This window comes from Erithacus rubecula (assembly GCF_903797595.1).
Source record: "Erithacus rubecula genome assembly, chromosome: 18".
NCBI classification, from domain to species: Eukaryota; Metazoa; Chordata; class Aves; order Passeriformes; family Muscicapidae; genus Erithacus; species Erithacus rubecula.
The window spans coordinates 5805074-5833034 of record NC_136670.1 but is presented as its reverse complement, the minus strand read 5'-3'; the positions used below and the strand labels follow the sequence as shown (position 1 = coordinate 5833034).

Genomic DNA, 27961 nt, shown 5'->3' with positions numbered 1-27961 from the left:
CCTGCAGCCCAGCTGAAAGGAGAGGGACATGTCATACAAATCTTCAGGGTGTTTATTGTCAGGATAGAAATTCCTTTATATAAAACAAGAGTTTAAAAATAGCACTACCCTGCTCTCAGAATTAAATATACATATATATATATACACACACATTGATATTGATAGAAAGAATAATTACCATTTTGCTATATTTTGTGATTATAAAACCAAACGAGATTAATACCAATTTCCAAACTATTCTGCCAAATCAGGGCAAGGGGATCTAAGAATTCCTGCCGCCCACCTTCCCATGGGAGCCCACCAGGGCACCACACTGGGAGCCAGCTGGGCATCAGGCATCCCCTGTGCTGCCTGCACCACCCAGCTGTCCCTGCCCCACCACTTGGAGACAGATGCTGAGACAGCAGAAGCTCTCAGGGTGGCACCACTGTAGGTTTTTCCTCTTGCAAAGCAGCCTGCCAGGGTCCAGGGGGACTGTGCCATCCCAGTCACTCTGGGGGACACCAGGTGTCACCTCTGTCCAGTGACCAGCCTGCCCACACAGTTGCCCCCTCTCATCCCAGATCTGCCAAGGAACAACTGAACCCCTTGGCTTTGCAGCAGAGGCTTTGTTCAAGTTCCATCTCTTGTGTTTTTAGGATTTTTAAATACAGTCCATGCCCCCCTGGGGATTTTGCAATACAAGAACAAACACTGATGCTTTATGATAACCTAGCAATAACAATGTCACACAGCTACTGTACATCCATCCCTGTGTCCTGCCGAGCACTGCAGCCTCTGCCAGGATCACTTCTTGTTGGCAATCTGCTTTTCCAAGTCTTCAAGTCTGGCTGTCATCTGAGCAAGTGAACGTGCTAAGGAAACAGCGTGAGCCAGACAGTCTGCTGGGCAAAGGCCTTTATCCCTTAGGACAGCCTGAAATTCTCCCCACTCCCATTTATCTATCCCTCCCTCCCCCACCTGTGCTCTGTGCACCCTGAGCAGCCCAGGCATCACCCCAAAGGATATTTTTCTCAGTCAGGCTCTGCAGGATGGCCACGGTGTTGGTCTGGAACTGCACCAGCGCCTCGCACTCGCAGGGGCTGCGGATCTCGGTCTCCCCTTTGCCCTCCTCTGTGACAGTGGGGGTTGGCTGCAGTCAGACCAGGGCCCCACGCTCTCTCCCTTGCTCCCAGACAGTCCCACCAGGGCTCTCCCCACCACTTTGCCCCATCTTTTCAGCCTCCCTGCTCTCTGTCAGGCTGCCCTGCTGATCCATCAAGCTCTCTGCCAGGTACCCCACAGAGCTGACACACGTGTGGTCACTGTGCCAAGGACAGCCAGTGCTGAGCTTCACTGTGCCTTCAAGCTGGGGTGGCAGGGGGCACATTGACTCCATATCTGCAGCCCTGTGGGGGTCTCGAGGGCACTGGGGAGCCCCAGCCTGTCCCCACAGAAACCCAGCAGCAGCACAGGTCTGAATAAAGTATTTCTGTATTGCAAAACAAGGTGCACAGGCCACTTTCAGAGCACCCCACAAGGCAGGGTCAGCTCCCAAATTCTGCCTGTGCAATGGCACAGAGGTGGTTGTTCACATTAATACTTTTGTATTAACCCCTCCTGTTTTTTAATTAATTCCCCCAGCTCCACCTTTTCCTCTTCCAAATCCCTCCCACAGACCCACATCTATACCCACAAGAGCCTGGAGAGGTCCTGAGACAGCCTGGACTCATACCAGCCCAGCTCAGCCTTGGGTTACTTGACACAGGGTGACAGACACACAAACCACCCCACTGGCTCTGTGGGGACAGAAGGGCCTTCCCTGGCTTGGGGTCAAGTCCCCAGGTATGGCCAGGAACACCCACCTGGGCAGATATTCAGGGAGAAGTTCTCCACAAGGTGGGTCATGGTGGTGAAGTCTGCTGAATAGGAGAAGTGCTGCTCCACCGGCTCGGAGGCGATCGCTCTCAGCTCTTCTTCCACAGCTTTTCCAACACCCACAGCAAACATGACAATCCCTGCATGGCAAGGACACATCCTGAGCACTGCACTGCCCACCCCGCAGGAAGCAGCCCCAAGCTCAGAGAGAGCAAAGCCAAGGATGCAGGACTTTCCCTGGGATTCCCAAATATACAGCAATATTGGGAAGGACAAGCAGGAGCATGGCAGCACTGTGGCAATGCAGGCTGCTGCATGAAGGATGCTGCTCAGAGAACATCTGCCATGGGATGCAGCCCCTCAAGGCAGGATGCTGCAGCTTTTCCCTGAGACAGCCACATCCCAGGCTGCCCAAAACACTTCAGTTTGAGGTTCCCAACCCCCTCTTCACCTGATTCCTTTGCTCTCCTGGCCCATTCCGAGATGTCATCCTGGGAGCGCCCATCTGTGAAGACCAGCCCGATCCTGGGGATGTTGTGGGAGCGAGGCCTGGCACCTTCCAGCTCAGAGAAGCTGTGCTCCACCATGTGCTTGAGGGCAAGGCCTGTCATGGTGCCTTTCTCCATGTACTCCACATCCATCACTGCCTTCTTGATCTCATCTGCACTGTGGTACTTGTTGAGGGGGAACTCGGTGCGCACACGGCTGGAGTACTGCACCAGTCCCACCCGTGTGCCCTGGGGGGACACCTCCAGCAGGTCCACAATACGGTTCACAAACTGCTTCACCAGCTCAAAGTTCTGGGGCCGGACACTCTTGGAACCGTCGATCACCATCACAAGGTCAACATGGCCAGCTCCACACTCTGCAGGCACGGGGGAAGGTGAGAGAGGAGCAGCCTGGCCATGGTCACTGTCAGAGTGAGGAACCTGGGGCTGGGGCTGAGCTTTGGGGCTTCAGGACACTGTGGGAACACCCTGGAACTGCAGCTGGAAAGGAGAGCAGACTACACCCAAAAACCTCCACTGACACCCCAACACCCCTGAAAGTCTTTCCTAGGTTTCTCTTTTCCTGAACCTTTCCTTAAAGCTGTTGCATGTTCCTGCCCATGTCTCTGAGGACACAAGAATCCACCCCCAGCTGGGTACTCCCCCAGCCACAGCCAGCTTTCCACTCTCTTCCAGCCTAGTTTAGAGTCCCAAGTGCAGACAGAGTTGCCCAGCCCAGCTCCAGGTGAGCTCTCTCCAGGAGCACAGAGCCCAGATAAAGAGAATGTCAAGGGCCGTGTCCCAGTACTCACTGTTGCATGTCTTGCCATCAGCCTGGAGCTGCTGGCCCTCGGGGCACACACAGTGGTAGGAGCCATCTGTGCTCACACACTTGAACTCACAGCCATGATCCACCCCGTTGCAGAGGTCGGTGGCTGGAAGACAAGCAGGGGAGTGGGGTTATTCCCATTTGGGGTGGTCTGGGAAAGCTCTACCCTGGAGACTGGGCAGGACATAAAGGCACGTGCCATACACACAGCCTGTGCCTTGCAGACACCCAGACCTACCCCTGCAGGACTTGCTGTCGGGCTGGAGCGTGAAGCCGCTGCGGCAGCGGCAGTAGTGCCCGTTGGGGATGCTCACACACTCGTGCTGGCAGCTGTGGTTCCCGAAGCTGCAGTAATCAATCACTGGGGAGACAAGGACAGCGATGGCAGGAAGGAAGAGACAAGAAGAGAGAGAGAATGGGAAGCAGAGGAAGGGAGGGAGACCGTCACTTACTAATGCAGCTCTTCTTGTTGTGGCTGAGGTAGTAGCCAGGCCGGCAGCGGCACGAGTAGGAGCCCCGCAGGCTGACACAGTGGTGCTGGCAGCCGTGCCTCCCATCTGCACAAGCATCGATGGCTGCAGGCAACAGACACCATCACCCTCCTGGCCCAGCCTCCCTGGGCAGCAGGGCAGGGCTGCTCCAGGGCTTCAGAGCAGCTCCCAGTACCGTGACACAAGAAGGGAAACTGCTGGTGTGGTGGTTGGACCAACTAACACAGCTTTGCACTAAAATCCAGGGGAAAAACACCGCTCACTTTGGTGCTGGGGTGGGAATCCTCTGGTACTCTCACTATCCAGACCCCCTAAGCTGACAGGCAGCTGGTTGTGCCCACATAAGTCACGAGTGTCCCATCTCAGAGAGGTGGCCAGGATTTAGCAATGCTGAATGCCTGCAGTCATTGCAGATCTGGCAGGCAGTGGGCCCAGAGCACCCAGGCTGCTGCTGGCCACCCTGAATCCTCTGCTGTGTTCCAGCTTCCCCGCTGGAACCCGCTACAAGCCGCCTATGAAAGTTCAGATAATGAAAAGGGTTTTTACGGGAGCAGGTCTTTCCATCCACGTTGAGCCTGTAGCCTGGGTTGCACTCGCAGTAGAAGGAGCCAGGGGTGCTGACACAGCTGTGCTGGCAGCCGTGCTCCCGCTCCACACACATGTCCACCCCTGCAAGACAGAACGGGCATCAGAGTGGCCCACAGGCACACCAAAAACACAGGAACCCTGGCTCTGGCACATGCCCTGTCCCTGCAGCAGATGCCAGCATGACCACCCACACATCCCCAGACCTGCCAGCCCCGGTGGATCTCCAGCGCACAGACACTGTCCTGGCACCTCACTGGGGATGATGATGCTGCCCCATCTACCCTGCTTCTGGCACAGGCAGCCAGCCCAAGCACCTCTCTGAAGGTCACCTTCTGACCTGGGTGAGGAGCAGGCACCAGAGCCCCCCTTGCCACTCCGCAGCAGGGCTCTCACCCACCGCAAAGCTTGTCCTGGAACTGCTTGGCAAACTGCTGGATGAGCTCAAAGGACTCCACCAGGAAGACGTGCTCCTCCAGCGGCGGGGAGGCCATGGCCCGCAGCGAGCTCATGTCAGCCCGCTGGATCCCCACGGCGTAGATCTCGATGCCAGCGTTCCTGGCCTGCGTGGCCACCTCGGTGACGCGGTCCTGGGGCCGCCCGTCCGTCACGACGATGGCGATGCGGGGGATGCCCTTGTGCGGGGGCCGCGCGCCCTCCTGCGTGCTGAAGGCCACGTTCATGGCGTACTGGATGGCCAGCCCCGTCATGGTGCCCTGGGCCAGCGGGACGATGCTGTTGATGGCCCTCTCCATGTCCGCCTGCGTGAAGAAGGTCTTGAGGGAGAAGATGTTCTGCACCTGGCTGGAGTACTGGATGACGCCCACGCGCGTGGCGTTGGGGCCCACTTCCAGGCTGCCGATGATGTCGGTCATGAAGCGCCGCATGGTCTCGAACTCGAAGGGGCGCACGCTGCGGGAGCTGTCGATCACAAACACGATGTCCAGGGGACCCGTCCTGCACTTCAGCGCTGAGGAGAAGGTGAAGAGAAGGCTCAGTCTGCAGGAGCAAAGAGATCTCTGCCTGCTGGCTGGGGGCTGCTCGTGAGGGGTGGACAGAGCAGGTTTGGGCAGATCCTACACACCAGCACCTTTCTACTGCCCACTAAATCCACAGAAGGGGCGGCAGAGCAGAACCAGTGCCCACAGGCTGGGGAGACATCCCCTGACTCCGGGTTGTTGTGGGCAGAAAATGAGACAATAAAAAGCAAAGCTAAGTGCATGCACTCAGGAGAGATTGAGCCAAAGAGCTTCTCTTGAGCATAAGGATGCCATTTCCAGTGCAAACTGGGACAGTGTTTAGCAACTGAAATGTCAATGAACATATTTTGCTTAGCTTGTGTGCACCCAAGCCTGGGAGAATTGGGCCCTAATCATAAGGAAACACTTTGTTTCCCTTTGGGATGATGCCAGTCTCAGTTCTCTGAAGGTCTCTGAGAGATACCTGCTCCTTTCTCCATCTGATGCCTTCACTGTTTTTAAAGCAAAATTGATTGAGATCCCTCTGTCTTGGGAGGAGAGAGGCTGGTACCTCTGGGTTTGCTTTGTCCCTGCAGCTGGAGAGTCAAGCAAGGAGGAGGATTCCCCTCACAGCTGTGCCTCCTGCCAGGGTCCCAGCCATGGCCTGCAGGGTGACAAGCCCTGGGCAGGGCTGTGTCCCAGCCCAGAGCAAGCAGCACCAGAGCCACCATGCTGGAGCCAAGAAGTTTGTGTCCCACTACTCCTCCACCCTCCTGAGGATGCTCCCAAAGAAGAGGCATCATGTCCCCCCACATCACACAGCAAACTGTCCTCTGAGGCTCCATTGCCCTGTATTCTCACTTCTCTTCCCTCCATGCACTCCCCACCAGCCAGGGCTCACCTGCAGGTTTTGGTCTGGCTTCCAGTGCTGTCAAGAGAAGCAGGAGGAGAGGGGCAACAGGCAGGAGTTTCATGATGGCTCTGTGAGACCACACAGCTCCAGTGCTGGAAGGATGTGCTGCAGGGAGAAGACAAGGTGTGATCAGTGCTGAGGGGGAGCTCAGCCACAGGGCAACACTCCCCCGTGGTGGGTGTCCCCTAAACAGAAGCAGTTTTCACAGACCCATCCCCAAACTTCTCTCTGAACCCACATGGAATCTTTCCTGTTCCAAGGACTGGCAGTCTCAGCACAGCTCAATTTCATTACAGTAGCAACACTCAGCCAAAGGGTCTGATTTTCTGCTCTGGGTGGAGCTGGCCATTGGACAAGCCTTATTTTCACTTGCAAACCAGGCAGATGGGATGTTCAGCCAAATGCTTGTTCCCTGACTGTGTGGCTGTTCTCTGCAGCCAGTGGAGAGTGGGAAAGCTGCACGCAGGGATGCAGAGCACCAGCCCTCCTGATACTCCTGCACGGGAAGAGAAGCCCCCAGACGAAACAGCAGCACAGACAAAATCTGCTCAGAAGTCTCTCAAAGTCACTGGCAAAGATAATTTTTCCAGGAAATTCCATTCTCTGCCTGTTTCCAAACTCCCTTGGGAGAGCAGAAGCCTCTGCAGGCAGTGGGTGGAAGGTGCCTGTGCAGGTGGGCTCACACCTGTCCCCCCAGGCAGGTGCTGGGTGAAGCATTGCCAGCCTGCTGCTCTCCTTCACATCACCCCACCACTCTGCCTCCAGCACTCTGCAGCTCTCCCTATTCTAAAAGTTTTTCCAAAGGATACTCTGCACCTCAACAGCTTTTTTCATGTCTTTAGGGTGGGATCATTGAGGGGAAAAAAATATTTAAACTTGTTACCCAAAACCTTAGCTTGTCACTTCTCTCCCTCCACACCCACTTCTGTGCTGTCTTGCCTCGCCTTGCCTTGCCTTCCCTGGCTCCTGCAGGGACATGGATTTATTTAGTTTATTTTTATTCCAGTTCTGGTTGGAAACCCAAGGTGCTAGGGATGGAAATGCCACAGATAATGTAACTCTCCCCAGGAGATGTGCAGTGCCAGGACTGGGCAGAGAAACTGGAAGAGTGCTTTTAAGAAAAAACACACAAAAATTAATTTTATAGGTAGTTGCCAGCTGGTATTTATTTAGCCCCAGGAGGTCTCCATGTAATTCATCACCAGGGTTGCTGTTTAATTGCTCAGTGGTTACGTGCAGCCCTGAACACTATGTATTTGATAGCAGGGACACTGATAATAGGTTTAACAGCTGCATCTCAAAACGGTCTCGAGACTCAGTGTTCACACCTGGAAAACTATATTAAAGAATTAGGAGGGCAGGAAAGGGGTACAAGAGGATATACTGGGATCCAGAACAAAGTGAGAGACGTGTCCTTTCCCTGGAGGTGAGCAGAGTACCAGCCTGGGAGCAGCCCAGGACGCAGTGACTGCACAGCAGTGCCACCAGCTCCTGCAGAGCCGTGCAGGGCAAGGACCCGTGGGACCCTTCTGCCTGAGGGGATGAGCAGGGACAGCAGCCTGACAGCTTCCCAGGGGGCAGAGGTGAGCTTGGCTTTGTGGCCAGGATTGCTCAGACACCTGTGTCCCCTCACCACATAAAAGCAGAGAGGCAAACAATGCTCCTCCCCCAGCTTTTTCTCCATTTATTTATCAGATTCTTTTTCCAGCGCTGCCTCTTTCCTGGGAGAAAGCACTCACAAACCACTAAATATTTTTGGGACAGCTAGAACATTTCTGCAGCTCTCTTCTCTCCACACCCCCTTGCAGTGGCAGGCTGCTAGGGAACCTATGTCTCACAGCATCCAGAGAGTTTCAAAGACAGACCAGAGGGAGGAATGAGCTGCCAGCCAGGAGCCAAGAAGGAGAAAACCAGTTCACGACTGATCTATTTTTAACAGCATCTCAGCTTTTGGATGAAGTTTTGGCTCTCCTCATGGCTGGAAGGGCTGAGGCTGCCTGGACAGGGCAGGGCATGGCAGCTCAGTCATATGCTGGTCCTGGCAGCAGAGACCAGGCTGGAACAGTGTCCTGTTCCCTGATTCAACTTAATGCCCCAGCAGCAAAGGGATAGAGAAGCAAAGATGATGGGACAGATGTCCCCCAGCATCTATCCCACCATCCCACGTGTGACAACTTCCCTCTACCCTCAATTCCCTGGGGCTGACTTGCATCCCTGTGGAGGGACTCCTCACGCCCCAGCACCCCCAGCCTGCAGCAGGGGAGGGAGGAGGGTGGGAAGCGAGCGGCTGGCAGGCAGCTGCTGCAGGGCAAGGCAAACACAGACCGCCTGCAGCGCCACAGACCTTGAGATAACACTGAGCTATAAAGGAAAAAAGGTCCAGGTAAGGTGAGTGCTGCTGCCTGGGCTGGCTCAGCCAAACCCTGCAGATGAGCTGAGAGGGACAGTGGGACCACTCCGGGCATTTCTGAGGAATGCAATGGGAGAAAGAGTTTTTGCTTCTCCCTGCTGAAGGAGATGCTCAGCACGTGTTGCAAGGAGAGTGACCAAGGGGAGAGCCACATGTAAGGACAGAAGGGTCACCTCCTCCTGACTCTACACGTGATCTCAGCCAAGGAGGATATGGAGATGGATCCCCAGACACAAACAGGTAAGGCAGCACACTTTCCCTGGGCACCTCCACCAGCAATGCTGCTCCCCAGGGCAATTGCTTCCCTCCCTGCTCCACCACTTGTCCGTCTGCTCTCCCTGCCAAATGCTGAGTCTCAGCAAAAACAGCCGCTTCAGGTTTCAGCCTGGCCTCCTTGGCAGCTCTCTCCTGGCTACAGGTTAACAGAAATACTCTGAATATTCCCCTTCTGGTTCATCCAGATGGTGGCAAAACCTGGGTGCACCCTGCCTTGGGCATGGGGTGAGGATGAGGATGAGGGTGAGAATTGCTGCCAGCTCCCACCCTCCATGCTGTTACAGGGATGGGGGATTTCTGTACTGAGCTGTAGAGGGGATGAGGCAGATGGAGAAAGCAGAGGTGAGTGTGTTCACAGCCCGAGAAAAGCCCTGACCATAGTGTCACGAAGAGGAAAGCAGATTGTGGACCAAGGCTGTGGAGCTGTGCTGGCTCCAGACCCTGCAAGAAGTCAGGACAAGGGATGACCATGAGCTGCAAGGAGTGGGGAAGAGCTGGGAGCCTGTGAGCAAACACAAGCCAAGCCAGAAGGGTGTCCCATGCAGCAGGGCTGTGCACAGGAGGAGGCACACACAGCAGGTCCAGGCACACGTGGCAGGGTGCAGGGCACTGATGCCACATGTGCTACCAGCTAACAGCACCTATTTCTGTGCTGGAAGCACTGACCAGTGTTAGAGCAGCCCTAGACACGATGCTGCTGAGATTCACTCTCCTCATCTGCCTCTCCATGCACCCTCCTTTGCTCTGCAGAGCTTTTCTTTGCAGAGACCCAACTAGGAAGTTCTGAGGAATTCAATTCCATCAGTGTTATTTAATGAAAGTCTCAAAAAACCCAATCAAAATATGGCTGGGAGTCCCACCCCTGAGTCCTTTTGCTTAGGACACCCGAGTTCTGCCAGTTCAACAGCAGAAAGAGAGCAAGAGCACCCTCAGGCTGGAGGATGGGGAGAAAAATTGTGATGTCCTCAGCAGAACAGAAAGTCATCATCCTTCCAGTCCATGCCTGAGAGAAAGGCTGCCCAAAAATGCATGTGGGACCAAGGGAGGAAGACTGATGTGTGTCTTGCCCCAGGGGACAATGAAGCAACCAGAGCTACCTGGAGAGATGTAGACAATTTACATCATCCTGGAGGCACCTCTTGATGCCAAAACTTGTTGTAGAAACATGGATGAATTGCTGGCACGTTGTCCATGTATTTGCAAGACCTGCAAGCAGTGTGAAAGGATGAGGCCCAGGACAGCCCTAGAGCTGGATCCACCCTCTCCTGTAGAGTTGCCCAAAGGTTGGTTTCTCCCAGTATAATCCCCAATCTCAAGATGCTCTCTGCTTGCAGATGCCCAACTCTCAGTGCTACAAGCACTGAATCCACCCTCAGGACCATTTTACAGGCAGCATTGACCTTACACTCAATCACAGCTCCAAAAACTCGATGCTCATCTCCCACAGCAGCTGGGTGATGAAAGGCAAATCCCATCAGAGAGGACAGCAATGCAGTTTTTAGAGCAAGGATGGCTCAGGGACCACAAGCACAAGATGACCAGGGAAATAACATGAATTTCCAACCAAAAGGATTTTTTTCCCCCTCATTTAAGGACTGATGTGTCCTTGGTTTTTCTCAAACACACGTGGGAGAACCAGAGCAGACTCTTTCCAGGACTTTGCAGAGGTCTCTGGTTACAACTCTGCAGCTTTACTGGGCCAAGGGCCACCTGGAAGGGCTTGGTGTTTGACAAACAAGGCTGTATTTCTCCAACAGCACATCAAGGCTCCAAACCCAACAGCAGCAAATCAGCAGGAGTGCTGTAACAGGAAAACCTTGCTGGATGCAGAAGGAACTTCTCTTTTGCTCTGCTTGCTTCCCACAAAAGCCTCTTTCCCATTTTATGGGATCCACCCCTGTATATTCACAGGGAGGGCAGGAGGAAGAGGGGCTTCTTGACCAGGTCCTTTTGCAGTAACAGATGGCTTTGACTCACAGCTCATGGACTCAGACCCTGGCAGGTTTATACTGTGACATGACATTTGAAGTCCCCTTGGAAAGGAAGTGCTGGGTGTAGCAATGGACAGAGCATCCCCTTCTAGAAATTCTCCACAACAGCACATGGGGTATTTCTCTGCCACCAGTCTGTCTCTAAAGACCTCCCAGTGCTCTGCCACTCACCTGGCAGGAAAGCCTCTTGCCCAGACAGCCCTGCACTGAAACAAGCTGTACCTGGGCAGCAACAGCTGCCACGAATAAAAGCCACATTCACTTGCAAATTAAAATGTTAAAGATCTAGCCAAGAGGAAAACACATCTGCCAAATCTCCTTGTTCAACTAATCATGTCAGAGATGGCTCCTGTTTCAGGACTGCTGGTGCCATTCCTCTGTTCCTCTCTGTCCCACTCAAGACCTTTAGGCTACACTTGTCCCCTGAGCTGCACAACAACCAGCCCATCTCCTAACTGCTACTTTCAACAGAACTGGAATACTCTGATTTTTATTGAGTGATCAGCAGGGGACAGATCCACCTTACCAACTCTCTTTGAAAAGCAAATGTTCTTCTGCAAACAGGTCCTTGGAGGACAGCTGAGCTGGGCCAAGAGACTTCAAACTTTGGAGAGAAGGATGTCCTGGCCATCCAGAAGCTGATGCAGCAATCCATTGCCCAAGTCCTTGTTTTGCAAGGAAGGTGTTAGACAGCATTTTTTTCCCCCAGAAAAATGCATGTTCAACCACAAAGGAAAAGAGTCATGCCCAGATCAGCTACTGGGCTGCTGCAGAGTTTGTCAGCTGAGCTCCTGATGCAGCAGAGCTGGTATGAGACAGTTACTAGCAGGGCATCTGTCTCCCAAATCTTCTGAGACCACTATCCCCAGCTGACCTGCAGGAAGTTTACATGGCACAGCAACCACAGAGACTGCCTGCTATTCCAGCCCAGCAATCATAGATTCATTGCCTGACCTCCTTCTCTAAATCTTTATATCATATTTCTCACTCTAGAGATGTGACTCAATGTGTTGGCATAAGAAAACACGCCAAGAGAATATTCTTGTGCCTCTCCCCTTTATCCTACCCATCCTGCTATGTGTTTAATTGAAATAGCAGAAAGTGAGGAGTGCTTGGCAGCTGCAGAAAGGCATGCAGGGACTTTTTGTCCCTCCTCAGAACAGTAAAGCAAGCTTTGTGTAGATACTTTTCACAGGGAACACCTGAAAGGTAGCACAGGAAATGTCTCACACCTAACTTCACAGCTTCCACATCCCTCTGGCAGCAGGAGACCTGCTGTCCTGGGGCTGGGATGCTGTCACCCCTCAGGAGATGCACCAGAGAAGAGCTTCCCCAGCTGCACAGGGGGCTGTGCCCTCTGCCCAGGCTGAAGAGCAGGTAACACTTTGGGGAAGCCATCCAAGTCCAGCTGCAGGTGTAGGAGCTGTGAATTCCTAAAGGCAGTGTTTTTCCACGTGTGGACTTGCCTGGTTTTCCAGCCCAGACAGAGACTCTTGTACAGGAGGTTATCTCTGCTGTCAACAGATCTGGTTCCTGCCATAGACCATGGACTCCTATGGGCCCACAGACTACACTCAAAGACTCCTGAACTAACACATTGGCAAAGCATAACACAGCCCAGAGACAGAAAAGCTGAATTCTGGAGAGAAACCAAGGTACTTCCAGCTCTCTGCAAGGGACAACAGCTGAGCCCTATGGATTTCCCTGAGGGGCACCAGAGGGACCAGGCTAGGGATGGACTCGTGGGCAAGCAGGGGCTTGCAAGGTGAGAGGATCAGCAGATTGCAGATAGATGGGCAAAGAGAGAATATTGGTGAGAAAGATGGATTCTGACTCCAGTGAAAAACACCAGGAAGGACAAGATGTGTGAGAATCATGAAAGATTCAGACACAGGGTAAGACACAGCAGTCAGGAGCATCCCATATGGAAATGCTGCCATCACTGTGAACCAGTGTCTGGAGCCTCCTGAGCACACACCTCTACCCTCTCCTGCTTTAACAGAGCTGGTTTAAAACCCTCTCTATTTAACCAAAACAGGAGAGAACCAAAGCCTTCTAAGAGCTGAAAACATTACCTGGCACCCAAAGGTGCATCTGTGCTGTGAGTGCCTACAGAGGGGCGATGCTCACCAGCCCACAGCAGGTAATGGGGAGCACTGGGTCAGGGTCCCCATGCCCAGCAGATAATGGAGCCCTTATGGCAGCTGCCTGAGCTCCTGATGGAGCCTGAGTGCCCAATTTACTACTCTTTGGGCCCAAAGTGGAGAAAACATGATTACTGAGAGGTAATGACAAGTGTCAGGAGCCACTCAGCCTTCTGGCTCAGCTGGAGGAGACATGTGGCATGAAAGGGCCCAAGTGGTGCAGGGGGAGTAGCTGACTTTTATAAGTTTCTTTATAAGCACCACTCCATCTATTTATTTTTTTTTTGTCATATTTTTTCTAGATCCCATTTATTCACTCATGGTAGGGTTTGTCTGTAAGTCCTATGTGTGTGTGGATACAAACAGTACTTATCTCCCCTCCATGTTCCAGCCCTATTCATCAGGCATTTGTAAATGGCATTTTATGAGTGCTGAGTTTTTAACAAGGCAGGCACGCTGCTCCAGAGCGAACAAAGGGGCCCCTATTGGAAACTTTAAAGATGTTTAAACAAAGACTTCTCTTGAAAACCTTTAACCCCTAATGCCAACCTCAAGGGAAATACTGTGTTATGAGCAATCAGAGCACAAACATCTTCTGTGACCACAGATTGCCTACAACGGGCTGCCTTGTTGGCCACAGCTCCTCTGTTTGCTACGGCTGCCAGCCAGAGCAGCTCCCAAGCCCATCTTGTATGGAGCACATATGGTTTCTTTAATTCTTCAACAACAAATGAAAGTTACAACTTCCACAAAAATCAACAAGAGCTTTTTCCCATTGGATGCAGCAATACCCTGTCTGCTTCGATGAAAAGTGTTGTTTTACTGCAAACACCAAGATCTGTCGCACGGTTTCCAGATGGGAATTTGCTTTTTGGATGAGGCCAAATTTATCCATATCCCGGTGGCAAATATCAGGGCTGAGACCTGAGAGATTTCCTCACACACAGCTTTTTTTTCTGATATCAGCACCAATCTAATGGATTCCTGCAGAGACCACAAGAATCTGCTTGTGAAATGCAGTTTCTACTTGCTATTGAGAACCTGCACGCTTCTGCCTGGGATTAATTAATCCTCTCCTCGAAAAATTAAAAATCTTTACTACCAAGAGATGCTACAGAGGATCCCACAGGGAGGGGTACCAAAGGAAGAACTTATTAATAATTTTATAAATAATCCAGGTTTAAGTGAAGCAAAGATCCAGTGTGTTTAAGCAAAGAGGCAAAGCCCTGTGCCTCAGAGCTGGGGCTGAGAACAGGCCCCTCTCACAGACCCCTGCTCCTCTCAGCCCCACTGCACACACGTGGGGGCTTCCACTGATGGGGGACAGTCCCGTTTCCCTGCCAGCCTCCTCAGCCATGCCTGTTCTCACTCTGCAGCCTGCCTCCTGAATGGATTCAGCAGCTCTGCACCACAGCAAAGGCTGTCCCTGCACAAGGAGGGGCAAAACCCCAGCAGAGCACACACCATCACCCCGTGTATCTGCTCCGCTCTGCCTGGCTCACACGAGTGCGTGTCCACACAAACACCATGAGTGCAGAATAATCTGGTTTTCCAAACAAGTTTTCCCATGTAATTGCTTGGAACAGAAGTGCCCAAAGCTAATTTTATCCTGTGAAACAGTTGGAATGATAAGCCGAAGGTGGGTGACTGCTTGTGCAAACGAGTATACACAGACCCAATTTTCCAGTCGTGCAGAAACGGCGCATTACAAACTTAGGGTTCACTTCTGAGCTTATCTTTTTACAGGATCTCAATCTCCTGTTGCTCAGTACGCCTTGCCCAGGTGTACCAGACCTTATTATTCTCTGCTAAGAGATCCTCGGTTGCATAAGCAGGGACGTGCCCGACAGGTAGGCAAAAGGTGAGCAGGGCAGGCGGGCTCATCCCGACAGCACGGAGGAGTTCTCATCCCTCCCGTAGCACCGAGCGGGAACCGTGCCCCGCTGCCCCACCGAGCGAACCCCGGCACCACTGCGGGGGCCAAGCCCGGGGGTCGGGAAGGCTCCAGCCCAGAGAGGGGAGGAAAAACCCTTCGGGGCAAAGGTTATGCGCTTCCTCTGCTCCCAGGCTTTGCTTTCTGCTCCTGACGCCCAGGATCGCCGCTCCCCTTCCTGCCAGCCCCTCTCCAAGGAAAAGCACCCTCGGAGGCAGCCAGAACGCGCGGCAGGGGAATCGGGATCGGGATTAGGACCGGGATCGGGATCAGGACTGGGGTGGGCATCGGGATCGGGGTCAGGACCGGACTCACCCGCACCCTCCTCACCCTCCTCCTCTCCTCTCCCTTCCCGCAGGGGCGGCGGTGTCCGCGGAGCCCCTCACTCACCCGTGCCGGCCGCGGAGCCGCTCCCCGCCGCGCTGCTGGCTCAGGTACGCGGGGCGCGGTGCGGGCGGTGCCCGGTGCTCGGTACGGGGTGCGGGCGGTGCTCGGTGCCCGATGCTCGGTGCCCGGTGCCCGGTGCTCAGTGCCCGGTGCTCAGTGCCCGGTGCTCGGTGTTCGGTGCCCGGTGCTCAGTGCCCGGTGCTCAGTGCCCGGTGCTCGGTGCCCGGTGCTCGGTGCCCGGTGCTCGGTACCCGGTGCTCGGTGTTCGGTGCCCGATGCTCGGTGCCCGGTGCCCGGTGCCCGGTGCTCGGTACCCGGTGCTCGGTGCCCGGTGCCCGGTGCTCAGTGCCCGGTGCCCGGTGCCCGGTGCTCGGTGCCCGGTGCGCGGTGCGGGGCGGCAGCAGCGGCGGGAGGCGGCGGGGCGCCGGCAGCATTTTTAACGGGGCGGGGGAGCGGGGGGGCGGCGGGGCGGGCACGGCCCGGCCCCGGGGCAGCGCTGGGAGCGGGGGGGTCCGGCCGCCTGTGCCGGCGCGGGGGGCTCGGGGGCTCCCACCGGCCCCCGCCCCGCCGTCCCCGCGGGTCCCCGCGGGAGATGCGCGCAGGTGGCACCGACACCGAAGGGTGCGGGGCCCGGGACGGCCGGGGGCTCACCGGTGTGGAGGGCCCTGCTTTTAGTGGTTGATTTTCCTTTTTTTTCTTTATTTTCCCTATTTTTCCTTTTCCCCCCCTTTATTTCTCTTTCTTAATTTTTTAAAAATTTTCTTTATTTTATTGTTCTTTTTTATCTTTTTATATTTTTAGCTATTTTTTCTCCTTTTGCTTTTCTGCTTTTTTTATTATTTTCTTTTTTCTTATTATTATTATTTTCTTTCCTAATTTTTTAACCCTTTTCCCCCTGCTGGGGGAGTGCACCTGGGAACCCCATAAACTCAAAAGTTCATAGAAAAAGGAGAATCTTTAAAGCTTAATATCCATTTGACCTACAGTGTCCCAGAAGTTTAGGAACATCAGCAGGGAATGCTGCAGTGTGGGGAGGTGAATTTGAACCAGGAAACCAGAGCTTGGAGGGCTGTAGAGCCTCAGGTTGAGCTTCCATCAAGAAGGTCAACTGATGGCATTGGAGATCATCAGCAGAGGATTTAGAAATCCTGGAATAGACCTTTCCCAGTCCTCCAGCCATCCCAGCACTTAGATCAATCTGGTGGGGGCAGGAACCACCTTTAATGCTTTATGGGACTGTGTTGTCACACTTTAACTGCACTTCCCTTCCTCTTTGCACACGAGGAGCAGATAAAGGAGACTCCAGTAAATCACCCCCACTGTTTGAATTTTCTAGCAGACATGCCAACACTGCTTTATCGAGCTTTGGGGTTTTGGGGGTGTTGGTGCTGCTGGGGTGCCCACCCCAGCTGGCCCCTGCTCCCTGCAGAGCTCACTGCCACAGGCTTTTTGTGCTTCCTGCCCTCGGCTGCTGTTTGCCCTTGGTGTGGTCAATAAATCCCCCAGGCCTAGAAAAGGCTGAATCTCACTTGTGTGTGCAGTGAGGAAAATACAGGATTTATAAATACCCATGCATATACAAGGACTGTGGGTTGGGTTGGTCTGGATTAAAGGAGGTATTGAAAAATGAGGGAAGCCAGAAACTGCAGGCTTCTCATTTCTGTGATTTCTAATGGCTTTTCCTTTTGCATAAACATCGCGTTGACTCCATACCCAAGAGCACTGCAGGCGTTTTCTCCCCTGATCTGCACAAAATATAACCCAGACCTCTAAAATGGATATTTTTTATTAGGATGTTTGGTTTCCCCAAACTGAGGGAAGAACAATTGCCCTCTGTGGCAGCAAGTCCCCAGCAAACTTCAGGGCAGCTGTGTCCTGAGCGATGCAAACCACAGCTCCTTTTTGGGGATAAAAGCAGCAAATTAAATCTCTGCACTTCAATTCAATGCTACCTGCACTTGGGGACACTGTTACTGTGAGTTACAGTTCTTGTATAAAGAGGTGACTTGGAAGACCCAGTTTCTAAACAATAGCTGCCAGGATTGTATTTTGGTCTCCAGAGTCAGGTAGTTTCATTCCCAGGGGACAAAATAGATCAGATCCCTTCCTCAGCAGACTGAACTGAAAGGGAGCAGGGCAGAAGGCAGTTTGCTTCTCCCAGTGCTTGTAAAGCTCTTTTTCTTCTCCTGCAGCTGCCCAAGGGTGCACACACAGAAGGTGATGTGTGGACCAGGGCATGTCCCACACAGGGAGCAGCATTCCCCAGCTGGAGGCAGGACAGAGCACTGAGTGATGCCCCTAAACACATTCTGCTGGGAGGCAGAGGGGTAATTTTCAGCTGTGGTGTTAAACATCAGTTCTCCTCAAATCAGGGATGGGGCTGTGGGGTCCAGCCCTGGCAAAGCCTCTCGGCGCCTGCCTGGGCTCCCTGTGTGCCCACATGAAACAGCCTTTGCAAGGTGGTCCAGCTGTGTGTCTCCTGTGGAAAGCACACAGAGCTCTCCTCCTTTTCTGCATAATTTCCCATGGGAGAGGGCACAGCAACCCAGCCAGGGCTTGCAGATCCCCTGGGTTACCCTGGGTCTCTCCCACCTCAACCACCAGGGCAGAGCCACCCTAGAGATGCACCACAAATGCACTCACACCCTGAGGCACATCCTGACCTAAAGCAAAGGAAAAGCCTTGGTCAGTGGTGCCAGGCTGAACAGGGAAGGGGAAAGACTTACAGAAATCACTGTAGGAGAAAGGTGGTGGATTCCCCCTTGCTCCCCCCCCTTCTTCTACATAATGCCCAACTGTGTGGAGAGCAGCCGAGCCCCAGCCAAGACCTCAGGCTCTGAAAAGGCAGCTTTTAGTGAGAGCTGCAAGAGCCTGGCCCGTGTGGTGCTGCTAACATGACACTGAACTAACACTGCACTACAACCAAAGCATTTTAATAATTTAATATAATAAATGTCAGGAGGAGTGAATAATTCTCTGTAACCCTGAGGAGGCTGTAGGTGCCAGAAGGAGCCAAGTGGGCATACTGAGCTGCTTTAGCAATAGCCCTTTGACTCTCTGAAGATAAATTTAAACCAGGTGATGGATGCTGGGTGGTCGCCTCTGTGGGCAGAATGGCAAGCACTGTTCAGAAGTGCGTCACTGACACAATTTAGCCCCAGAATTTGGAAGGCAAGGGCTGCAGAGAATGGACAAAGAAAAGAAAGCCAGGTTTCTAGGTAGTTGTTCCTCCAGCTGGACATCAAATCTGGAGAGCCACCGCCTGTTTACCTGTCTTTGGCATGCACACTGCCACTTCAAGCAGTAAGTAGCATGTGGGTAATTGTTCCAGAAGGCTCCTCAATAAGCTCCAGGCAGTGACCCACGTGCCTCTGGAATTATGTACGGATGGCAGGGAGCAGTGATACCTGCACAAGCCTGGCCCTGCCCTGAGCCAGTGCTGCAGGAGGCTCTGCAGAGCAGGCATTGCTGCTGCCCACGCTGTCAGCACACATCTTAATCCACAGGTTTTGGCAATTAGCTCATGAACACTCCCTGCTACTGCCTGGCCCCCATACCAGGCTGCTCCATGATTTGTCAAGGGGTTAATGGCAGAGGAGCCCCACAGGGAGACCCCAGGCTGTATGGATGGGCACTGGTGGCTGTGTTGGTGACACTAACAGTGGTGGAGCATGTGATTCTGCAGCTGAGACACAAGGACCCAAAGCTATATTCCTAATTTTACACAGCACAGTGAACAATGAGACTCACCAGGAAAAAATTCACACCCCCAGCCTGTCTCTTCCCTGCTGTGTGCCTGTTGTCTCTGACAAACTGAGAGTGAAATGCTACTGAACAGAGCCAGCAAGGTTCAGTACTCATTTAACACTGTCTTGCATTAGTGTAAAAGAGTATCCAGGGTCAGGCCAATTTCCTTGACAAATTTTCACATTTATCCCAATCATAATCAGTTTTTCTGGGGCTGAAAAAAATAAACAACAAACAAACAAAATAAAAGCACCAACTAACCAAAAAAAAAAAAAAAAAAAAAAAAAAAAAAAAAAAAAAAAAAAAAAAAAAAAGAAAAGAAAAGAAAAGAAAAAGGAAAAAACAACCCAGCCTTTTGCTGAGAGATTCCCAAATAGTGCTTTTATATGAAGGGAAAAATAGCAAAGGCGGATCAAAGCTGAAATCACACCATGGCTTGGCAGCAGAGGAGTGAAACAGCTGCAGATTGCCATTATGGAAAAAGATTAAATAACTTGCTTATGGGATCCCTTTGGCTGTGCAAAGATATAAACTATTCATTGGCTAGAAAATGAGTGAAACTTTTCAGCAAGAATAAGTGACCCACCCTGGGGCAGCCACTGGTGGGATGCTGGTTGATAAAGCAGCACCACGATGGAGGGGACAGGTACAGCCTTGGCAAAGGAGCTCCTCCTGCCTTGCCATGGGTGCTGTGGGGTGAGCCAGGGCTAAGCCCAAACCCTGTGCTGGCAGCAGCTCCAGGGCTGCCACAAGAACAGAGCCTGTGCTCTGCAGTCAGGAATGGCCATAAAACATTCATTTTCCAGGCACAGAGTAGCAGTTAATGCTGGGGGTGACACTGACACTGGCCTGGCTGTAAATCTGGTTCTGGCAGGGCTCTGTTGATTTATGTTTGCTAGTGATCCAGCTAACACATCTAGGATAAAGGACTGGGAACCAGGAGGGCAGGAGACTGCATTGCCCCTCTAGTAACCAAACAGAGCACATCTGTGCAGTGCAAAGTGTCAGGTCCCCATGGCACTGCTCAGAGAAGACACTGGGTAAATATTTGCTTGTATAGAACATGTGTTTTTCTTCCTCATACAACAGGAGAGCATCAGCTCCATCCAAAGGTGGGAATGCTGGAACTGAAGTGATATGTGTTTAAAGTGAATTGCAACATGGGTGCTAAAAGCTGTTAGGGGCACAGCCTTTTTAGAAGCATTGCACTGGGAAGAACAGAGCTGGCAGGCAAACTCTTCTAGAAGGTTACTTGGATGAGTGCAGCTTTTCTCCCTGGGAGCTTCTCTGGCCTCTGAGCCCAGAGGAGCTCACACGAGGAGCCCGCCCTGGGGTGATGGCAGGACCAGGCTTACCTCTCTTCACACATCTGATCATTTGTGCTCTAACTTTTCTCCATTTCTAGCCCATTTAAGAGGAAGAGAGACTGTGTTTAATGGGAATGCTTCCCTGCACACCTCTTGCAAGTTCCTCCTTGGAGGAGCCTTTCCACTCTGGCTGGGGTTTCACAGTCTTTCCTGGCTGCTGTTTTACCTCTGCCTCTGATAGGAAAGTCATCACCAGCCAGGCTGGGTCCCTTCAGTAGGAGCAGCATTCCCAGGGGCCACATTGACAGATGTGCCAAGGAGAGACTCCTACACAGGCATCTCCTCTTCCTTCTCCTCTGGTTTCATCTTATCCTGTCAAATATCCCAAACCCGGGGAATGCTCCTGTCCCAGACTCAGGGGTTCAGGGGCTTTCAGCAGGGCAGGACTGGTGGTGTTCAGTGAGTGGTCTCACCTCCTCTGAAGGCAAGTCAGCACCACAGAAGACCTCCACAGCTGGCATCCCACAGCTCTCCCCCCTTGCACCCATGTCCCAGGTGCAGAGCAGGGCATCTCAGATCCACCTCATCTCTCTCCAGCTGGTTAACACCCAACCTACCAAGATAGCAGAGTTAAATGCCAGGTGCTTGGGAACTCCTGCTAGTTAATAGAGCAGAAACAATCAGCAGAACCACCTACTTCTTAGGTCTCAGAGAAAAATGCAGTTATTTTCACCCAACATCTCTTGCAAACCCAGAGAGTGACTCCACCTCACATGACATCTCCCCAGCTGCACTCAGAGCTCAGCAGCATCACTACCCAAAAGCCAGACAGCAACAAGCACATCAGGTGGCAAAACAAATTAGAGAACAGCCACCATTGCATGGGGCTGGAAGTCTTAGAAATGCCCTGTGTGTGTTTGGTGGCAAACTGATAAAACAGTTATTCCATTATCCAAACTTAATATTTTTCAAAGGCAGCCCCATTCTAGGAGCAGCTGAGCTGCAGTGCTTTCTGATGGGAAAGCCTTTCCACCTTCCCACTCCACCAGGACATGGACATGGCTGGACATGGAGGGAGCTCCTTGTTCCCTGCAGGGCTGGGCTGGAGCTGGCTCTGGTGCCAGGGTGCCAGGGAATTCTGTCTTGCAGATCCAACCCCTACCAAGCCAGCCTGCTCCAGGACAGCGTCAGGAGGTACCTGCAGCTGCCAGCAGACCAGACCGTGCTGATCCTGCACGCCAAAGTGGCACAGAAATCCTACGGCAACGAGAAAAGGTGGGACAAAGTTCCAGCTTCCCCCATGGTCATCTCTAAACCCAGTGCCTAAAGCTTGATTTCTTGCTGGATTTGACTCATCTAAACTGGTGAAGCAAATTATTTGATATATCCCCTCTGCATTCACTCACAGTGTCTTTGCATCCAAAGCCACCACCTAGTCTCCATGAATTGAATAACACAAGAAAGGTATTAGCTCCAACCTGCACCCATCCCAGTTAGACATTCCCAGTGGTCAGGTTCTTTCCATGAAGAGGTAAAGAAAGACAAGGTAAAAGAAGTCAAGATTCTATTCAAATTTGACCCCTCAAGAAGGAAAGGCTAGTGTTTTAACTGCCCTGTAACTCTTGTTTTAAAATCTGCACGGCCACAGCAGGGGCTGGGGCGTTTCCATCAATGCCAGTGGTCTCCAAAAAGCTGCTATTTTTGAAAATCCTTCCACACTGCAAAAACACCTTGAGGTTCTGGCTTGAATCTCCAAAATTGCCACTCCCTGGCAGTGACGTCAGACTGCGGCACTGCAATGTAATTAATCCTCCATTAATCCTTGTGATATAAATACTCCTCCCTCATTACCGAGTGGGGAATAGCTATGAGGAGACGAGCTCAGCCTCCAAGGCAAAACCACCCAGACCCCAGCGACCCCAGGAGACAGCTCTGGGATGGGCTGCCTGTGCCTACAAAGTTCTCACCACATCCAGTCTCCTGCCAGGGGTTCCTGGTCCACAGGTAAAGAAAAGTTATTTCAGGATTGAATCTTCCAGCCAGGAGGGAGCCTTCTCATCACAGCCTCTTTCCTCTGCTCCTGACCCCGTGCAAGGAATGAGCTTGAAAATCAGATGCCAGTCTGAAAAGGGAGAGAAAACCTGCACAGAACTCCCAGGTTAAAGTTTGAAGGTGCTGCTGCCATTTTCCTTTACAGTGGGAGTCAGGGGCCTGTGCTGTGGAGGAGTTGTTTAAATAAACCTGTAACCAGGACTTTAGGGCTCCAAAATATCCATCCCACTGCACTGGTATTTTCTCTGCTAGTGCTTTACCCAGTATCAATAGAGGATGAATTTACACCATTCACACAAGTGCAAAGACAGTGGAAACCTAAATAAAACACAGGAAAATGGGATTCCAAACTCCTAGCTATAGATTTATTTGCCCTGGGCTTCAAAACTGATTGTGAATGCAAACCCTGTTCCCAGCCTGCTGAAACTCCCACGTGGCAGCCAGGCAGAGGCAGGGTCTGATCATTCCCTGTCTTTGGGGAAGCTGGAGGTGTGGGTGCCAGGGTTCCTGTCCTCCCATCCCAGGGCCATCCTGTCACTGGCAGGACCATGGCCACCAGGTGTGGCAACTGTTGAGGCTGGAACCAGGCACTGGAGGGGTGCAGGGTGTCCAGCCCCTCCCTGAGCTCCATGTGCCCCTCGGGGTGCAGGGCTGTCCCCCGTGCTGGTGATCCCCAGTGCAGGTCTCTGCTCTCAGCACAGCCATGCAGCCACTCCTGAGCACCTTTTCAGGGTGCTGAAGGGCAGTGAGAAAATGCCCTCTTGTCTCTGCAGATTTTTCTGCCCCCCACCTTGTGTTTACCTGAGTGGGCCAGGATGGAAGTTAAAGCAGGAGCAGATAAAAGGTGAGCACTGGGCAGCAGCCTGGACCTCTCCTCCTTCCCTTCCTGCACCATGGAGAGCTGCCCTCTGCCTCTGCAGAGGGGACAGTGAGTCTGATTATGTAGGTTTTGATCCCCCAAACTCCTCTTTTGCTCAAGCCTGAGCCCCCTGAAATTCAGACCCAGGGAGGGCTGGAGCTTGGCCATGCTCTGCTCCTGGAGAAGCTGAGCCTGTGCAGGGAGCTGGAATGTGCTTCTCTTTGTTTCTTCCAGCCAGGGGCCTGGGAGAGGCTGGATTTCGGGTGTGTGGGTACATGGGGCTGGACAGCATGGGCAGCAGCCTGATGGAGACCCAGAAGCTCAGCTTTGAGGAGCAGCCAGATGCGAAGGTAAAGCCCTTGGCTCCCTGGGGCTGTGTGATCCCCCTCATGCAGGGGCTGGGCTGTCACCAGCATCACCCCACACCCTGGGACATCACACCCTTCCCATCCTCGGGATATCACAGTTCTTTCTTCCTAGCCATAACTCCCTATTCCCACTCTGCCAGCCTGTTGTGGTATATGCAGCAATCCAGACAGCCCAAAGATCCCCTTCTTTCTCTGGAACCATCTTTTCAGGTCAACAGCCCTGTGGCTGCCAAAATCTGCACAGCTCCCTCAGCCCTGGTTTCTTCTCCTGATGCTGCTTGTCACAAAATAAAAGCCTGGTCCTTCATAGGCAGATAAACAGCTTATTAAAAAAAAAAAAAAAGCCCCAGTTGATCCTTAAGCTCAAAAGCTTCAGCAGAGCTCTGGCATCTTTTGATTGGAGGGGGAAAAACGGAGAAAAAGCATTATCTGGGGTCCCTGAAGAGCACAGGGTCTGAGGCAGGCCAGGAACCTCAGAGAAAGAGCCTTTGTCCACAGTGCTTGCCTTGCTGCTGAGGCACAGCGTATCAGCCAGGATGAGGGAAACCATAAACCCAGGGTTTCTCATGTTATGTGGGATAAATCACACATGAACATTCATTTCCACAAGGAATACTCTGCCCCCAGTGTAAATAAAGCCTCTGCCGATCCCCAGCTCTTCATTCCACCTGTAATAACATCTCTGGTCGTTTCTCCCTTTAAATGAACCCGGGGCTCGTTGAAAGGGCACTATTATGTCCTCGTGGGGTGGTGAGGAGGTGGGGATGGCTGGTGGGGCTGGGCTGGAGCTGCTGCAGCCCCTCTGTGCCCTTGGCAGGGGTTCAGCTGTGCCAAGGCCCTGTACATCTCGGACACGGACAAGCGCAAGCATTTCCGCCTGGTCCTGAAGCTCTTCTTCAGCAACGGGCAGGAGATCGGCACCTTCCACAGCAAACTCATCAAGGTCATCTCCAAGCCCTCGCAGAAGAAGCAGTCACTGAAGAACACAGACCGTGAGTACAGGAATGGTCTGTGGGTGCCAGCCCAGGATGGGATGCTCTCTGCTCACAGCTTGGTTCTGGGGTGGGCCAGACTGGACCCAGAGCCATGGGAGTTCCCAAAAGAGGATGTATGTGACACAGTGATGCCTCATTTCCAAATGGTTCACCCATCATGAGGTGTAATGCCCTGATTCCAGTGTGTTCCCCACACCATGGGCCCCACCTGCACTCACACAAAGAGGAAGGCAGTGCTGGCTGCTGCCAGGCTGGGAATCAGGACACATCCCTGCTGGGCTTGACAGACCCATCATTCAGTCCTGGCAAGCACTAACCCAGCCACCTCTCCCACAGTCTGCATCTCCTCAGGCTCCAAAGTGTCCCTGTTCAACCGCCTGCGCTCGCAGACCGTCAGCACCCGGTACCTGTCTGTGGAGGGGGGAGCCTTCATCGCCAGCGCCAGGCAGTGGGCAGCCTTCACCCTGCACCTGGGTAAGGACCCTCGGGGACACTGATGCCACCACGCCCAGGGCTGCCTGCCTCCTGCCCCGGCTCTGCCATCCTGCAAAGCCAGTTCTTGGGGACAAAAGGTGTGGGAATTAGCAATCCGGCTCAGTCTTACCTCTTTCCAGCATTCCTTGTGTGTCTCTGGATGTTTCCTACTGGTTTTGAGGGCAAGGGGTTGTGAGGTTTATAAATCCAAGAAAATGACTTGCCTGGAAGAGGCCAGAGCCCACTAGTATTCCTGCCCACACTGCTTCGAGTGGTGTCCCTACAAGGCACTGCATCCCCATCCTGCTCTCCCGTACTGGGCTCCCAGGGAGTGGTGGTCTCTCCAAGCAGCGAGCATGTGCAGAGCACAGAAAGCCGTAAGAAAGGTTCCCCTGCTCCCCGGTGGGTGACTCTGCCTCTCTCCTTGCCCCCAGCCGACGAGCGCTGCCCGCGCAGCGAGTTCCCCCTGCGGGAGGGGTACATCCGCTACGGCTCCGTGGTGCAGCTGGTGTGCACGGCCAGCGGCGTCACCCTGCCGCCCCTGGTAAGCTCCATCCCCGCCGTGCCGGGCGCTCGGACCCGCCCGTGCCGCCGCTCCGGTTCGCGGTGCCATGCCGGGGTGCTGCCGCCCGCAGATCATCCGCAAGGTGATGAAGCAGTACGCCATGCTGGACGTGGATGAGCCCATCTCCCAGCTCCACAAGTGTGCCTTCCAGTTCCAGGGCAGTGACCGCATGTACCTGTGTCTCTCCACAGACAAGGTGATCCAGTTCCAGGTATGGCAGTGCAGGAGCAGGTGAGGAGCCCAGGGTGCTTGCTGTCATCTCTCCAAACTCCTGTGTTGTGCAGGCTGGGGAGCGTGTCACTGGGAGGGGTCTTGCATCCAAACTAAGGCCAGCATCTTGGCAAAACTTTGGTGGGGACGCTGAAACTGAGGTTTTTGGAAAGGAATCATGATCCCCATTTCCCCGTGAGCAAAGCATGGGGACAGTCACTTGTTGGAACCAAGGCACTGAGGGCAGAAGCCAGGCATCCCAGCCCCATTCCCACCATCTCCACTGCAGTGTGTTTGGAGCTCTGACACTCTCCACAGGCATCTCCCTGTCCGAAGGAACCCAACCGGGAGCTGCTGAACGACGGCTCGTGCTGGACCATCATCAGCACGGAGACGGTGGAGTACACCTTCAGCGAGAGCCTGGCGTGCGTGCGGGAGCCCGTCAGCCCCGTGCCGCTCATCGCTGCGCTGCAGGTGGGCACAGCCTCGGCTGTCCCCTCTGACACTGCCTGCCTCGGGATGTCCCCTCTGTCACCTCCTGCCTGCCATGGGCTGTCCCCTCTGCCACCTGCCTGCCTCGGGCTGTCCCCTCTGTCACCTCCTGCCATGGGCTGTCCCCTCTGTCACCTCCTGCCTGCCATGGGCTGTGCCCTCTGTCACCTGCCTGCCTCTTGCTGTGTCCTTCTGCCACCTGCCTGCCTCAGGCTGTCCCCCTCTGTCACCTCCTGCATGCCATGGGCTGTGCCCTCTGTCACCTGCCTGCCATGGGCTGTTCCACCTGCCTGCCATGGGCTGTGCCCCTCTGCCACCTGCCTGCCATGGGCTTGTGCCCCTCTGTCACCTGCCTGCCATGGGCTGTGCCACTCTGTCACCTCCTGCCTGTGTCAGGCTGTGCCCCTCTGTCACCTGCCTGCCTCGAGCTGTCCCCCTTTGTTACCTGCCTGCCTCGAGCTGTCCCCCTCTGCCACCTGCTTGCCTTGTGCCTCCTGCTCCTGAGCCCTTGTGCCCCTGTGGCATCTCCCAGTTTTGGGATGCTGTGGGAATGAGAAGCACAGGCAGAGCAGAAGGGCTCTGGCTCACTCCACCATGTAACCCTGCCATACTCTGTGCCCGTCACAGCTCACAGGTGGTGGGGATGTGGCCATGCTGGAGGTGCAGGGGGAGTATTTCCACGCACACCTCAAGGTCTGGTTTGGAGATGTGGAGGCAGAGACGATGTACAGGTAACGTGGATGAGGGAACTGGGTGGAAGGCAGGGAACAGCAGCCAGGTGTGGGCTGTGCTGGGCACATCTGGGAAGGATGTGCAGGCCTTGGGAACAAGGACACTCACACTGCCCATCCTGCAGGAGCAGGCACAAGCACTGCAAGCAGAGGCAGGGATGAGTCTGATGCCTGCTCTCTGCCCTGGCTGCAGTCCATGGGTGGGGGACGACAGGGATGTCAGGGAACTGCAAACCAAGCAACCCTGGCAGAGAGGAATGAAAGACTGGGAGGAGAGAGGATACTGGCTGGAGGCTTCACACTCAGCTCCAGGATGGAGGAGAAGTGCAGTCACTCACTGCTGGCTGTTCCTGCATAGGACCTCCTTCAGTTAATGCATTTTCCTCCCCTGCACTGTTGCCAGGAGCCCCAAGTCCCTCGTGTGTGTCGTCCCTGATGTCTCTGCCTTCGGCAGTGACTGGAGGTGGCTGCGATATCCCATCACAGTCCCACTCCTGCTCATCAGGGATGATGGCCTCATCTACTCCAGCTCCTTCACATTCACCTACACCCCAGAGCAGAGCTGCATCCCAGGGCAGCAGGTCCTCTCAGATGTTCCCCAGGACTCAGACAAATTACTTGACAGCATCCACCAGGAGTTCACAAGGACCAACTTCCACCTCTTCATGCAGACCTAGTGGGCTGGGTGGGCAGAGGCTTGGCTTCACTGCTGGCCTAGGGAAGGAGAGCAGCCCTGAGCCATGCTGGGGGCTCATCCAGGGCTTGGGGTGACCCTGCCAAAGGTCACCCACCATGCTCCTGTGATTTACTGATCTATCTCTTTCTCACAGCAGCATCTTACACTGCTGAGATCTCACATGAGAGCATCAATAAATCAGTCCTGAAGGACCCTTTACTG

General features: G+C 53.6%; 2 protein-coding genes across 2 annotated transcripts; one reads left to right on the top strand and one right to left on the bottom strand.

Moving 5' to 3' along the window:
• Window positions 1-34: 34 nt before the first annotated feature.
• MATN4 (matrilin 4) lies at window positions 35-15395 on the bottom strand. The gene is made up of 11 exons (XM_079321412.1): window positions 15267-15395; window positions 6111-6227; window positions 4651-5220; window positions 4212-4334; window positions 3627-3749; window positions 3413-3535; window positions 3158-3280; window positions 2309-2722; window positions 1845-1997; window positions 997-1113; window positions 35-854 (listed from the first exon to the last, which is right to left on the bottom strand). The coding sequence occupies exons 2-11, from the start codon at window positions 6181-6183 to the stop codon at window positions 787-789; spliced, it is 1887 nt and encodes a 628-aa protein (XP_079177538.1). The 5' UTR covers window positions 6184-6227; window positions 15267-15395; the 3' UTR covers window positions 35-786.
• On the top strand, window positions 8674-27740 carry RBPJL (recombination signal binding protein for immunoglobulin kappa J region like; the record flags this gene model as incomplete). Its single annotated transcript, XM_079321411.1, has 12 exons — window positions 8674-8772; window positions 15235-15310; window positions 21467-21592; window positions 23143-23213; window positions 23463-23578; window positions 24414-24588; window positions 24928-25065; window positions 25500-25609; window positions 25701-25841; window positions 26159-26314; window positions 26960-27063; window positions 27467-27740. Exons 1-12 carry the CDS (start codon window positions 8745-8747, stop codon window positions 27738-27740), a joined length of 1515 nt encoding a protein of 504 aa, XP_079177537.1. The 5' UTR covers window positions 8674-8744.
• Window positions 27741-27961: the final 221 nt, after the last annotated feature.